The sequence below is a fragment of the Peromyscus leucopus genome, chromosome 10, assembly GCF_004664715.2.
Source record: "Peromyscus leucopus breed LL Stock chromosome 10, UCI_PerLeu_2.1, whole genome shotgun sequence".
In the NCBI taxonomy this organism is placed as follows: Eukaryota; Metazoa; Chordata; class Mammalia; order Rodentia; family Cricetidae; genus Peromyscus; species Peromyscus leucopus.
Window position 1 is genome coordinate 34,078,774 of NC_051071.1, and position 15,164 is coordinate 34,093,937.

A 15,164-nucleotide genomic window follows, 5' to 3' on the forward strand; every position below is an offset into this window, starting at 1 on the left:
CTTCAACACACTTACTTGTTTGTTCGATCATTTTATTTGCTGTAAGAGATCATTGTCTCCTCCTCATTCAGAGGGCTCTGACACAGGACAACTGTCATTAGAGCTTGTTTCTGCCCCGCTGCTGCCAAGCTAAGAACTGCCTCTGTGCAGTAAGCCCAGTCACCAAGCACCTTAGCACCCCATCTGCCCACTGCTTTCCCCTTGTGCCTCTTCTACAAGCTGCAACTCTGATTAGATTACAAAAAGAATTTCAAATTGCTATAACTATCTCAATGCAAGCAATGTAAAATGTAATAGAGATATTGGGTTTGCCTGTGTGTGCATAATTCATTTAGGTAAGACATGTAAGAGAATATAGGTTAGGCCAAAAATGTGTTAAGATTTAGATTTATCAAATTCAATGGGGGGGAATAAGACTGCCTAGTGGAAATATATAATGGGTAGCTGGAAATGTAAGTCTGGAGTTCAGACAGAGGTATATATAGAGAAATAGATTTGTTTGTAAATGCACAGAGAGGCTTATGAATGAATTTTAGAAGGGACAGACGGGGAATAGGGAATAATAAAAAATAGAGTAACGAAGATCAAAAGTAGATTTAGAAGAATGACCAACTGTGTCAAGCTAAGGTTTAATCACAGTTTCCAAAACCATATGAGTTTAACTACATGCGAGGCACTGGAGACTTTTGGAGCAGTGATTTCAAATGCAGTGTACACAAAAGTCATGATGCAGAGTCCCATGTATGGAAAATAAAGAAGCAGCCAGCCATGATGATATATGCCTATGATCTCAGGACTCAGGAGGTAGAGGCAAGAAGATTGCTAGATTGAGGCCAGCTTGGGTTGTATCGTGAGACCCTATCTACAAAAAAAAAAAAAAAAAAAAAAAACCTTAAAACAAACAACAAAACCAGAGGAGAGAACACACTTATCTAAACAAGTACCACACACTTATCTAAACAAGTACCAGCTCTTCCCATCAGAGTTTTGACTGTGATTCAAAATGCAGAATCAGAGTTGTGTGTAGGAATGCAATATTTTGTACAAGGAAAATCATATTGGTGTAACTGGGAAAATAATCACACACCTCATGCATATCGTGTTCCTTCTGACGATCAACACTGATCAAAAAGTAACCTTAATGGTCACTTACAATAATCTCATTTTATTCATGAAAATGAAACACAGACTTGTGTTCATAGTTGCCCTACAAAAATATTCAAATAATTTTATTTTATGTTTCCCCTCAAGTTGTCTCTTGATAAAAGATACCCTCCTCCTCTTTTTTTCTAGACAAGTCTCACATTGTAGCCCAACTGACTGGGAACTATGTACCTCAGGCTGGCTCTGAATTTGTGGCAATTCTGCTGCCTCAGTTCCCCGACCTCTGGGATTACACATGGCTCACCCATCACTCTTTTACTATTTCATAAAATGGGGCCATACTTCCTGTTTATTTAAAACTTACATATTTTTATTTTACACACACGCACGCACGCACACACGCACACACACACACATGCGCGCCTTCTGTATGCAGTCTCTGGTGAAAATGTTCATGTCTTTTCTCATTTTCTACTGAGACTGTTTATTTTTTAGTTTTGAGCATATTATCTTTCCCATATTGATCAGATATTACATGGTTTGCAAATAATTTCTTGCTTGTTCTCTTTATTTATTTACAGAATATAAAGTTTTAATTTTGACAAAGTCCAATATATTTACATTATTTTCTTGTGGACTGTGCTTTTGAGGTGAAGTTTGAGAATTTGACTCCTAAAATTTTTTCTTGAATGACTTTTTTCTAAAAGTTTTCTTACATTTAAATCCACAATACATTTTGAGGTACTTTTAGAGTTTATTTTGTTGGCCTGTGAAGATTCAGTTTGTTGAAATGACTGTCCTTTTTTTCCTTGAATCATTTTTATACTTTGTCAAAATTAGTCAAGCATGCTATTGTGGGTTTATTGTTGGATTTTCTTTTCTGTTCCATTGATTTATATATCTGTTCTTCTGTGAATAGCACAGTACCTTGATTGCTGCAACTTTATAAATCTTGAAGTTATGTAATGTAAGCCCTCCAACTTTATCATCTTCAAATTTGATTTAGCTTAATAAATTGTATCCAGGTATTTCAATCTACCACATGTTCCCTCCTGCTTTATTCTAGGAAAGAGCTCTTCTATAAGGTCTTCCTTTTCTTCTTGTGACTCTTGCAAATGCTTCTGGCTTTGTTCCAGCTTGTCCTCCAACTACTGCGGTAGAGGCCCATTGACCGCTGACATCTGATTGCATGCGTTTGGTAAACACAGAGCATTATGGATCTTGGCTACTGAGCCCAGATATCTAAGACTGTAAATCCTTCTGTATGCATCCTGTTTTTTTGTGACACAGGATCCTCTGCAACTCTACTGCTGACTGGGGCATACTTTCCCCATAGTGATATGAGGCTCATTATTGATTGGGGTTTTGATTCTCTCATACTCTGAGCTCTTTTGGGCTTGTATGGATGGAAAGCTAGTATAGAGTACCTGACCAGTCTCTGTGTTTTTATCTTCTATGAAACAAGAAAAAGTAAGTTCTACAAAGCCTTGATCCATCTTTTGGTACATGGCTTGTGTTATGGACATCAACATGGGAAAGCCAAATGGCTATATGATAGTGGGAATGATACCAGCCAATAACTCTTAGGGGGTGACCTGTCACCTCTGTTAAGGTTGCAGATGGCTGATCTGGAGAAATTTCTACAGGGTCCTTTCTCTTGTCACAACGTTGCAAGACAATGACAGAATGAATATCGACAATTTGATGGTATCTATCTCCCATATACATAGACCCAGCACCCCCTCTCATCTGTGCTCACAGCATGGTTGAGACAAACTAGGAAAGCCTCAGATTCAAGATGAACCACCATCTTTGTAGGCTCAACTCACATCTGCCATGGACCCACTGAGGCCTGGCCAATGGGGGATCAGATGCAGCCTTCCCAGCCTGGAGGTCAGCCATCTGCCCAAGCCTCCTGACTTATTCTTTCAGTCAACAAATGTTTCTTGATATTTGCCAGGCAGAGTTGTCAATGTTGGGTATACAGTTGAATAAAGCTGATTAACCAGGCAGGGCATTTCTTTAGAGAGGCCCTCCTCAATCACCCATCAAAGAGTACTTAGCTGTTCTCTCACAAGCATTGCTTTCCGTAGTACTTATCTCTACAAATACATACATACATACATATATATATATATATATATATATATTATATATATATATAAAATTTGGGGTGTGTACTACTACTTCTAGATTATTAAACAGTGCCTAACTGGAAGGAATCAGTTAAGTGTTGTAAAACTAAACACAAAAAAGTTATTTGGCATCTTAAAACCATAAACTATTAAAACATAAGCACAGGCCGGGCGGCGGTGGCGCACGCCTTTAATCCCAGCACTCAGGAGGCAGAGCCAGGCAGATCTCTGTGAGTTCGAGGCCAGCCTGGTCTACAGCGCGAGATACAGGAAAGGAACCAAAACTACACGGAGAAACCCTGTCTCAAAAAAAACAAAAAAACAAAACAAAAAAAACCATAAGCACAGCGACTCTCTCTCTGATATTACCATATTATGCTAAGAACGGGGTCAGAAGCATGGGAAGCCTTTAGGATGCCAGTCGTTTTACTTAGCTTACGCCGGAATTTAGAGGAACTCGTGTTGCTGCAGTTATAACAAGTGACTGAATTGGCATTTGGTACCTAGCAAGCCCTCAATCACCGCGGAACGAATAGATGACTCCTCATTTTACTAAGGGGCCTCGGGAAAGGCTTGGCTAAGGAAGGTCCCCGAAAACGTTCAGGGGCAGCGCAGGATCAGTCAGTGGCGGGGGGGCGCGTTCAGTCTCCGCATGTGCCTGGTTTAAACCAGTCCAAGCCTTCAGTACTTAAGTCAGTAAAGGGTAAACCCCAGCGAACGTATAGAAACAGTTTCAGTGGTCTCGCGTCTCCTCGGGGCGGGACCGACGCCCCGCCCGCCACGTGACCACGCCCGCCACGTGATCCAGCTGGCTGCGCGCGCAGGCCCAGGAGGCGTTTCCGCCCGCCATTGCAGGGATGGCGGGGTCTCTCGGCGGGATGTTCTCCGGGCAGCCACCCGGTCCCCCGCCGCCCCCGCCGGGACTCCCAGGCCAGGCGTCGCTTCTGCAGGCAGCGCCTGGGGCCTCGAGACCGTCCAGCAGCACTTTGGTGGACGAGTTGGAGTCGTCATTCGAGGTAAGCCTTCACTGGCGTCCAGAAGTCGCGCGGCTTCTCGGCGCCGCCGTCCGGTGGATGCCGGCGATCGGAGAACTGAAGCCGCCCGCCGTCGGCTGGGTGCGGCTCGTGGCCTGTGGTCTCAGGTCTGCCCCCGCAACCGCCACATTTCTGGAGACAACTCCATCAACCTGGGGGCTCTTTCGATTCCCATCCCGCTTTGACCTCCGCGGGTCTAGTTTTCCCTGGATCGTAGCCTTTCTGCTGAGCTCCTCTTGAGTTTTCAGGTCACATATTGTACGCTTTTCCCGGTTTTGTCTCTTCTGTGTAGACCCTTCCAGTGGCCCCGGGCACTTTTTTACCTGTTAGCTCTTCGATTTGGGTGCCTACCCCTTGGGGTCTCTGGCTTTCGCTTGCTTGTCGTTTGGTAAATGCTTTGTTAGGACAAATTGAGCTCTTACTGTGGGAAGAAACTGTGGTAGAGCATTTGGGATCACCCCCTCTTCGTGGATGCAGAAACTAAGACTCATAAGCAACTTGTCCAAAGTCGGCCTTGGGTTTGTGCAAGTGAACACTAGTACTCCGGCCTTCTGCCTTTCCAGGTAAAAGGTGGCCTCGTCATACTAATGAAGAGCACATTCTTTTAAAAAATAAATTGTATTGCGTTTATTTGTTATTGGTGTGCTTGTGGAGGTCAGAGGGACAACTTGAAGTCAGTTCTCTACATCCACCATGTGAGTGCAAGGGATGGAAACTTAGGTAGCAAACGTCTTTACATGATTACATCCCAGCAGCCCGAGAAAACTAACCTTTTTATATACTTAATGCATTTTTTTCTTTCATAAGACCGGCTGTCGATAAAGGCCCATGCTTTAAATGTTTTTCAAAGGATAATGGGGGCGGGAGGTGCTCTGGGAACTAACGTTTCAGAAGTTAGTTTTGTTTGTTTGTTTGGTTTTTCGAGACGGTTTCTCTGGGTAGCCCTGGCTGTCAAACTTTTACAAGGGCGTTGGTGGCACACGCCTTTAATCCCAGCACTCGGGAGTCAGAGGCAGGCAGATCTCTGAGTTCCAGGCCAGCCTGGTCTACAGATTGAGATCCAGGAAAGGCGCAAAGCTACACAGAGAATCCCTGTTTCGGAAAAAAAAAATCATTTTGCCAGGCGGTGGTGGCACACGCCTTTAATCCCAGCACTCGGGAGGCAGAGGCAGGCGGATCTCTGTAAGTTCAAGGCCAGCCTGGGCTACCAAGTGAGTTCCAGGAAAGGCACAAAGCTACACAGAGAAACTCTGTCTCGAAAAACCAAGAAAAACAAGCTTTTACAGTACACAGGATGGGCAGTCTGATTTGTTGAGCTGTTGCAGGAGTGGGAAATCCTTGTGATGGTTTCTATACTTTAAATCTGGAGCTGGAGTGCCAGGTGGTGGTGGCGGCAGCACACGCCTTCAATTCCAGCCTTCAATTCCAGCACTCGGGAGGCAGAGCCAGGCGGATCTGAGTTCAAGGGCTACAGAGTGAGTTCCAGGAAAGGCATAAAGCTACACAGAGAAACCCTGTCTCAAAAAACCAAACAAACAAACAAACAAACAAACAAAAAAAACACCCAAAAAAATCTGGAGCTGGGTGAAAGGATTTATTGCTTCCAAAAGGAACCTCACATGTAGTTATGGCTTAGAATTGGAACCTAAATTTGGTTCGGTGTCTTGTGTTTTACACAGAAGTTTGCTCACTGCTGGCAGTGCTCTTTCCCCCTATCCTGTATTCATTTGTCAGCTGCCATCCATGTTCTTGTTCACCCTTTTTGTCTTTTCTGGGGGCTGCTTGTACCTCATGTGGTTCTCTCACATGAATAGCTCAGTTGGTATCCTTTCAGAAGATCTTTGGGACTTGATTATCCATGTGGCACTAACCATTTATTACACAGACACCTCTTGGTTAAATGCCAAGTGGTATTCCAAGTACTTAGAATGTAGTGCTGAACCATGCAGGCAGACCTGTTGGTAGAAGATAAATAGTAGTGGCTGAAAAGAATGGATAGCAATGTCAATTATTTAGGTGAAAAGCATGCCAAGCTCCACTGTAGAGCATGAGCAGGACAGGGGCCATTTAGAAAGAGGAGACAGATGACATCTTGCGATGGTGATATATACAATTTATGTAAGGACCAGCCAAAGTGACTGTGGTGGTATCCAGGTGTGGAATGAGACCATATGATGGTGCCACCAAATACCAGTATCTCAGTTGCCAAACTAGATGTTATTCATTTTACCAAGTGTTTACATTGGTCCGAGGTCTTCTTGGGCACAAACTGAGAAAATGACCACTCATTGAATGGCCTCAGGAGAGGTTATTTCTTGTTCATAAGTAACAGCTTAATGTGTACTGTTTTTTTATGTTTTGCTCACACAGGCTTGCTTTGCTTCCCTTGTGAGTCAGGATTACGTCAATGGAACTGATCAGGAAGAAATTCGAACTGGTAAGATTTCCCTCTTTGCAGACAGTTTTTTTTTTTTTTCTTTAGCAAGATTGCTATTGCTGATTTTATATTTGTATGCTTAGCTCTGCATGTGTCTTCGAACTTTTCCAGGGAGTAAGATGGATGCAGATAGTCCCCATAAACTGCTGCCTCTGTTCAGTTCACTTGCTCACATTTTTTCGTTATGAACCACTTAAAATGAGCTTTTCATTTCCATGAAGAAAACTAGTAAGAACTGTTTAAAAAACCCACCAATTATATTGCTCTTTTGACTAGCTCTGACAGAGGAGTAAGCCTGTTGTGCGTGCGTGCGTATTCTCATCTCCACTGTTCAGTGACTTTTTACTGTATATCAATTATTCCATTCTAAATGGAAATTGTGGTCCTAATTGCTGAGTGTCTGGATTATGTTTCTTTGGAGGACTTCATGATAGTTACACGGGAACTTGACAATGATTGTTGTTGCTGTCTTCCAGATTAAAATCCCAAATTGTGTCTGTGAGGAGCTGCTGTTCTAATATTTTACTTATTCATTTAAGTGGGAGATAAATACATCTAGTGTTTTCCTTAAAACTTTTGGTCTCTCTCTCTTTTTTAAGGTGTTGATCAGTGTATTCAGAAGTTTTTGGACATTGCAAGACAGACAGAATGTTTTTTCTTACAAAAAAGGTTGCAGTTGTCTGTCCAGAAGCCGGATCAAGTTATCAAAGAGGTACAAATTTGACCTCCCCCCAACTTTTAGGGAGAACAAGTGTCATTAAGATTCCACTGTGTCTTAACTCTCTTCCTGTGAGTTGTAGGAGGTCTTTAGAGGTCAGCGAAGTGCTGTGGGTTCCAGTGTGGTGACAGCTTGGACACCTGGGGGATCATTGGGAGGGAGCAGAACTGCAAACAGCTTTGCCTACCTGCTTCACACCCTGCTTTTTATGGAAAAGTTCTCTTAAAAAGCAGGCTTTGCCTCCTGAGAACAATTGGAAAACCATCAGTATAGATAAAAAGTTAATTTGGACAGCAACTGTAACTGTATCCCCAAATTGCCTTACCTGATACCCAGCACCTCGGAAATGGGCCATGTACTTTGTCTAAGGAATCAAAAAGTAAATATTATTAAGTAATCAAAAAGGCCTGATGGTGCATGTATTTAATCCCAGCTCTCAGGAGGCAGAGGCAGGCATACCTTTCTGTAAGTTCAAAGCCAGTCTGGCCTACATAGCAAGTTCTTAGGCCAGCCAGGGCTATATAGTGAGATTCTTTATCTTTAAAAGATAAAAAAGGTAAATATTCTAGCCAAGGTTCCTTAAAGGGTTGGTTTGTTTTAAACTGAGATATCTGGAAATGAGTTGCCTCAAGAACTAGGAAACTTTAATGTTATTGAGTAAGTGAGATGATTCCTGCCACCCTAATATAGAAGATTCTGAACTTCCAGCCCCAAGGCCAGTGATACTGCCACTGAGAAACTCAAATTTGAGAGTAATGGATTTTGGCAGCTTTTGAAATAACAAGTTGACCATGATGAGTTAACCAGAAAGAATCTTTTCAGCCAGAGACCAGCTGTTGATAACAGGAATAGTAAGAAGATGATATTTTACAGTCTGTTGTACCAGGTCACTTGATAGGAATGCTCAAATAGTATGTGGAAATGGTTAAGGCTACCATTTAAGCATTTTGCTTTTTTTTAATTTTATGTGTATGAGTGTTTGCCCTGGTGTGTGTGTGTGTGTGTGTGTGTGTGTGTGTGTGTGTGTGTATGCAGTTCTCATAGAGGCTAGAAGAGTGCATTGGATCCTCTGGAACTAGAATTGTAGGTGGTGGTGAGCTGCCCTGTGGGTGCTGGGAACTAAACCCAGGTCCTCTGCAAGAGCAACAAGTGCTCTTTAACCACTGAGCCATCTCTGGACCCAAAGCCAAATTCTAATAAAGGAATTATCACCACTGTTCATATTAAACTTTTGAAAAAGATGTACTTTTTGACACTGTATAATATGAAATTATAGAGCAGTAATGTGGATTCTTAAAGACAGCTGTTAACACCTTTTTGTATTTTCGGTATTTGGTATTTTTTAACAGTGGTCTTTTGGATTCTAAGGTAATTTTTATTTTATTTTTATTTTTTTTGGTTCAGTTTTGGTTTTGGTTTTTTCGAGACAGAGTTTCTCTGTGTTGTTTTGGTGCCTGTCCTGGATCTCACTCTGTAGACCAGGCAGGCCTTGAACTCAGAGATCAGTCTGCCTCTGCCTTCTGAGTGCTGGGATTAAAGACTCACCACCACTGCTCAGCTGGTAATTTTTAATTGTAAGGCTTATTTTTACTTATTAAAAGAAAAACCATTAAATATTAAAATTCTTGTTGTTAGCAAACATCTCTCATTGGAAGAGTTGCTTTTGCTAGGCGGTGGTGGTGTAGACCTTTAACCCCAGCACTCGGGAGACAGAGGCAGGCCAGCCTGGTCTACAGAGTGAGTTCTGGGACAGCCAGGGCTACACAGAGAAACCCTGTCTCAAAAGACAAACAAAAAGATTTGCTTTGGCTGATTCAGATAGTAGAGCAGCAGAGTGCTGGACTTTCAACGCTTTGGTGGATTCCCTTGGTTGTTTGGAATTGGCTTTAGTGTTGCTTTTTTGTTTCTTTGGTACCATTTCAGAATATCTAGGTAGGCCCTCTTCAGTTGAGCTATACCTCCACCTCTCTTCTTATTCTTTTATTTTGAGACAGGGGAGTTAACAAGCTGGCCTTGAACTCATTCTGGCCTTAAACTTGATGGTCCTGCCCCAGCCTCCCAAGTAGCTAGCTGGGTTACAGGCCTGCGCCACCAGGGTCATTCTGAGTGTTCCTAACTAAGGGGGAGCTTTATCTATCCATTTACTCTTGTTTATGATGACTAACCTCATCCCTTTCTTTTTCCCCCTTCCCACCGTCATCTGTAGGATGTCTCAGAATTAAGGAGTGAACTGCAGCGGAAAGATGCGCTGGTCCAGAAGCACTTGACAAAACTGAGGCATTGGCAGCAGGTGCTGGACGACATCAATGTGCAGCACAAGAAACCGGCCGAAATGCCACAGGGCTCCTTGGCCTTCCTTGAGCAAGCATCTGCCAATATTCCTGCACCCCTGAAGCAGACCTGAGAGCACGCTGGGCTGCCATGCAGCCTTGTGACCCTGCCAGGCATCTTTCCTTCTAGACATGCTGTATTGGAGGATCTCTGTGGGGTAGTGCCATGGTGTTAGTGTATGTTCTGCCCAGTTTTATGATTTATTATTTATAAGGTAGGATTTAAATAGGAAGCCCCGGCTGACCTTGAACCTACAATTCCCCTGCCTCAGCTTCTCTAGTTCTCTTACTTTATAAAATACCTGAAGCATTGATAGACCAAGTAAAGTTTGTTGGTTTGGTTTTTAATTCTTTAGGGAAGTTTGGACTGTGGGGGTGATCACACACATTCTCACGTGGCCTTTGCCATTTGTTTTGACAACATTTGTCATTTTGTGCCTTCATCTCTTTGGTTTATTTTAGTTGTGAGTTTGGTACAGCCTGAAGGAAAAGATTTTTAATAGTTTGAGAAGCCAGGGGATATAGAGTTTGGTGTCATCCTTAACAACCACCCATGGTAGTATAGGCAAATCTATAGATTTGCTGTTTCAAAACTTTGAACTACCTCACGAGGAATCTGACTCAACAATGCCACGCTTCCAGAGGGGCACAGCGTGAGCATTTTTTGCATGTGTGTCAAAAGTGGTTAAAATGTGCTGCCACTGCGGTTAGCTGCGTTTTTGGGTCCTTTTTCATTGTCTTGAAGGCACACACATCAGGAGCACATGCTGTGATGGTCAGTGTAAGGAATGGAGTCGCAGGAAGGCACAGGTGAGGTCTGAGGGCCAAAGGCTGGCTTGGATTGTCTGAGTTTTATATGCTTGTTACTTATTTTTTTCAGAGTAGAGTACCTCTCTTTACTCAAAACAAAATATTCTATACCTCGTGAACAGTCAGTGCACCTCCAGCTTGTTTTTGATCTTGCCCATTTTGTTTTCTGGCGCCTTGAATCCCTGGGCACACGCATTGACGTCCACTCCCTGCCTAGTCTGGGGCAGCCATCTGGTCCGTGAAGCTTCTGAATGTCCCTTCACTGCATCCCAGAACATAGCCCTTTTTTTTTCAGCTTTAGTTCTCCATATGCATTATGAATTGTGGCTGTCTCTGTGTTACTTGCTCTGCAGTATGCCTGTGAGAATTAGGCATCTTCTTGATTATGCAGTATTTTACTGTTTTCATGTGTGTGCTTGGTTGTATGATATTTAGCCCATGGACCAATGAGAACCAGCCTGAGGCCATCAAGTCCCCTTAATTAAAATGTATAAGTTAAACAGTGTTGAAAAATTTAGGGTGGGCATGGTGGTGTGTTTGTAATCTAGCATTTGGGAGGAAGAGGAAGGAGGATCAGAGTTTAATGCCATCTTCAGCTACATAGCAAGTTTTGAGACTGTTGTAGGTGACATGAAATCCTGTTTCACAAACCCCCACGGTGGAGGGGGGCCACCCACTTTATCAAGCACTGACTGTCAGGTTTACATTTGTGGATTTCTTGGCTAAAACCTAAATAAACTGATGACATTTTGGTTGGTGTTTGAATAATAAAGATGATGGTGAAAATACTGGGATTGTTCTTGGTGCTTAGTAAAAGTATTTTAAATTAGTATAGATACACGTTATTGTTACTTCATTGAGTTCAATGGGTAAAATGATTTCCCCATTTTTGTCAGTTTGTACGCATCCTATTTTGTGTGTATAGTGTATCTGTGAACTTGTTTGGGGGAAGGGGTTCACGTGAAGTTTTTGTGAAGCCAGAGATCCGTGTCCCGTGTCATCTCTTTCCACCTTACTTTTTTTTTTTTTTTTTTTTTTTTTTTTGGTTTTTCGAGACAGGGTTTCTCTGTGTAGCTTTGCGCCTCTCCTGGAACTCACTTGGTAGCCCAGGCTGGCCTCGAACTCACAGAGATCCGCCTGGCTCTGCCTCCCAAGTGCTGAGATTAAAGGCGTGCGCCACCACCGCCCGGCCATCCACCTTACTTTTTGATACACAATTTCTCACTGAATATGGGGATTACTGTACTATACAAGGTTGCTGGCTGGCAAACTTCAGTGATCCTCCTGCCTCTCTTACTTCCCCCCAGCACTAGGATTGAGCTACTCTGCTGGGCTTTTTGTTCTGGTACAACAGAACTGAGCTCAGGTCTTTGGCTTGCATGAAAGTTACTTACTGAACTATCTCCACTTCTCTCCAGCTCCATCAGTTTTTACTACCTGGCAGCTTGCTGGTTGGTGAATGAACAGAAACTTTCAGAGATTCCCCTTGGCTTGCTGCTCCCACATGTAACCCAGCAGATTTAAAGAAACTTTTCAACCCCTTTTTGTTGCAGCTGCCTCCCTGAGTAAGACCCTTGCCACATGTCGGTGGGTCCCAGGCCAGGTGCTTTCTCAGGATTAACCATTGTGGTGCTTCTGCCACTTAAACTGTCTGCCCGTTGCCCCTTCCCTGCAGCTCACCCAAATTCTCTTCAACATTTCTCTTGATCTTTCCCAGCTCCTTATTCAGTCTCCATCTCTAGACCTCTGCAACTCTATTTGTCCATTTTACAATTGTGCTTATGATCACCTATGACTACAAATCAGATGGACAGTCACTTCTTCTGAACCTGAACTTAGCCCTGGAAGATGTCTTCCTTTTTCTCTCTGCTTCTCTATCTAACCACTAACTGTTGGCATTCCTGAGAGTTGGGCCCCAACTATAAAGACTCCTATTCAGTTTTGCTCTCAAAAGTGCTGTTGCATGAAATACAGTTACAGAAACTAAACGTTGGGTGTACCAGTCCTGGGTATTGGCCTACCCAGCATGGCTGCTACCGTCAGGCCTCTAGTGGGCAGTCTGCTCAGGAGCAATGTCAGTCACCCTAGTCCAGACTTCTGAACTATCCTTGCCCAGACAGCACAGACCTGAAAATGTCCATAAGCACTCAGCAGTGCTTGCCCTGTTACTCTGCTGAGGTCAACAGGGTCAGAACACCCAACCTCAGACACCCTGAGGTGATGATAAAGTTAGACAAATCACTTTATAATCTTACAGTCCAAAATAAAGTCACCATGTTATCCAAACTACCAGACATCCTGCTGGATGAAATGAATGACCACCTTTACCCATCTGATGGCTATTATCAACTTGACAGGATCTAGACTCAGCTAGGAGAAAGGCCTCTTGGCATGTGTGTGAGGAAGTTTCTTCTAGATTATGCTGATTGAGGTGGGAAGGCCCACCCTATGTGTGGGCAGCCACCCAGGGGCAGGGATCCAGTACTGGATAAAGGAGAAAGTGAGCTGGGCATCAGCAATCCTTGCTCACGTCCCATCTGGATACAGTGTGACCAGCTGCCTCGGCCATGTTCCCACACCTACTCTGCCATGGTGGACTGAACCATCGAAACTTTGAACCATGATAAGCTTTTCTGAGTTTTTTGTTGTTTTTTTGTTTGTTTTGGCCAGGTATTTGGTTTCAGCAGCAAAAAAAGATAATACACTGGGCAGTAGAAAAGGAGTCTATGTTGCTCCTTACCAAAAGTTGCAGTGCTGGAAAAATGCCCAGATTAAAAAAGCAGAACCATCTGTAGCTAAAGTCTTAAAGCCTGTAATAAAAAACGGTGCTCACTGCTAATTATCAAGTAGACTTAGTGGGAAACAGACTGGGCATTTCCTAATCCAAAAATCCAAAATACTCCCAAATCTAAACTTTCCCAGTACTGACCTGATGCAGTAAGTGGAAACTTACAGACTTTTGAGTTAAAAGGAGGTGCACTAAGACTAGATTGGATATGGAGGGAATATCATGTTTAGACTTGGGTCCCATTCTTAAGATAACTTGTGTATATGCATGAGTTTGAAAATATACAAAACCTTACAGGTTTTTGTTATTTTTATTTTGTTTTGTTTTTTTAATAGTGGGGCTGAACTTGGAGTCGGGGCCTTGCACATGCTAACCACGGGCTAAAGCACTTAGGTCCCAAGTGTTGGGATAGAGAATACTTACTCTGTAGTATTAGGAGGTGAAGAGTGGGAGGTGACGAAGTAGTGAAAGGCACATGCTCATGAATGGGGCTGGGGCCCTTCTAAAGAGGCTTAAACCAGCTTCGTTGCACATGAGGTCCCATAGTGGAGATTGATAAAGGATGGGTTTCTCTGCTAGCACCTTCATGGTTTTCTTAGCCCTCAAGTAAGACATTTCTGTTGTCTGTGAATTAACCCCATCTTGAAAATTTTAGTATAGCAGTCCAACACTGCAGTGTCTTCAGGTTATATCAGACACATCCTGAGCAGGAAAGAAAAAGTTGGCACTGAAAAATAATGGGGCATTCCAAATATGATGACGAATGTTTGCATCCATCTATCGCAGGGTGGCAGCGTAGGTCAGTGGTGTAACAATTCCCTAACCAGGGGCAAGGAAGAGCCTGTATTCAAGTTCTAACACCGAAACAACAACAACATAGTCTTGTTTGGCTTTTTAACTTATTTTACTTACATTTCTTTAAAAATGATCTAATTATCTACATTTTATTTGTAGACAATCTGAACTTAATGTGAAATTTGTTTCATCTAATTATACAAGCCATAGCCATTTTTATTGCCCAGTTGTTTAGGGTTTTATTCAAAGAGCAAATATTTGACAATGCATAGAATTGGCATCTGTTGATAAGCCACTTGCTGGGCCAGCACCAGAGAGAAAAATCTACCCATTGAAAATTGTGTCAGATCTGCTCTGTCAGAGGGTAAGACAAGGACCGATCGCAAGTTCAGCACCATGGGCAGTTCCCGGTTCTCCTGGGAGTCCATGCGGTGGGGAGGCCATACATCTGAGGCAGATGTATGGGGTCCAGCAATCTTTGACATCAGAGGACAGTCTAGAATCCTTCACAAAAGACTGTTGCACAATGGTTGCTGAAGCTGATGTGTGGCAGGTGGAACAGTAGTTCACTGAGCATTCCAGTTCTGGCTGATGGCTGTACCTAGAGTATACTGCTTAATCTTGCAGAGTCCCAGGTGAGGTAGGTGTTGTCCCTCCTTAGTCGGCGGCAACAAAACATGCAGTCCAAGCATGCTACAGTCCATTCCTGGTAGGTTTGATGTTTTTTTGTTTGTTTTGTCTTCATTGGCTTTATTTTATTCCTCTTCATATTGAGGTGAGATGTGCATTTTGGAATTATCATTTTATATATGTGGAAATATATAGCATAATTCTTTGAGTGGAGATGACCAAGAAAAAAATGAAAACATTTTTAAAGCAGACCATGGCAGTCACATGTCTGATATCCAACCAAGTGGAGTGTGACATTACAGGCACTAGAAATACGATTGGTAATTTGGGCATCAGAGATTAATAGCATTTTCCAAGGGGTGCTTTTTGTTTTGTTTTGTTTT

At 42.9% G+C, this 15,164-nt stretch overlaps 2 protein-coding genes and 1 pseudogene across 2 annotated transcripts in view; 1 reads left to right on the forward strand and 2 right to left on the reverse strand.

Annotated features, from left to right (window-relative positions):
* Positions 1 to 1,747: 1,747 nt before the first annotated feature.
* On the reverse strand, positions 1,748 to 2,940 carry LOC114690919 (annotated as a pseudogene).
* A 1,122-nt stretch (positions 2,941 to 4,062) lies between these two features.
* On the forward strand, positions 4,063 to 11,357 carry Med28 (mediator complex subunit 28). The gene is made up of 4 exons (XM_028865864.2): positions 4,063 to 4,255; positions 6,644 to 6,710; positions 7,310 to 7,422; positions 9,635 to 11,357. The coding sequence occupies exons 1-4, from the start codon at positions 4,097 to 4,099 to the stop codon at positions 9,830 to 9,832; spliced, it is 537 nt and encodes a 178-aa protein (XP_028721697.1). The 5' UTR covers positions 4,063 to 4,096; the 3' UTR covers positions 9,833 to 11,357.
* Positions 11,358 to 14,032: 2,675 nt separating this feature from the next.
* The window catches only part of Fam184b (family with sequence similarity 184 member B), a 100,513-nt gene continuing 99,381 nt past the window's right edge, over positions 14,033 to 15,164 (reverse strand). Inside the window, exon 17 of the transcript XR_005092330.1 lies at positions 14,033 to 14,983. The gene's annotated coding sequence lies outside the window, so the exon portion shown is untranslated. The remainder of the gene's footprint in view (positions 14,984 to 15,164) is intronic.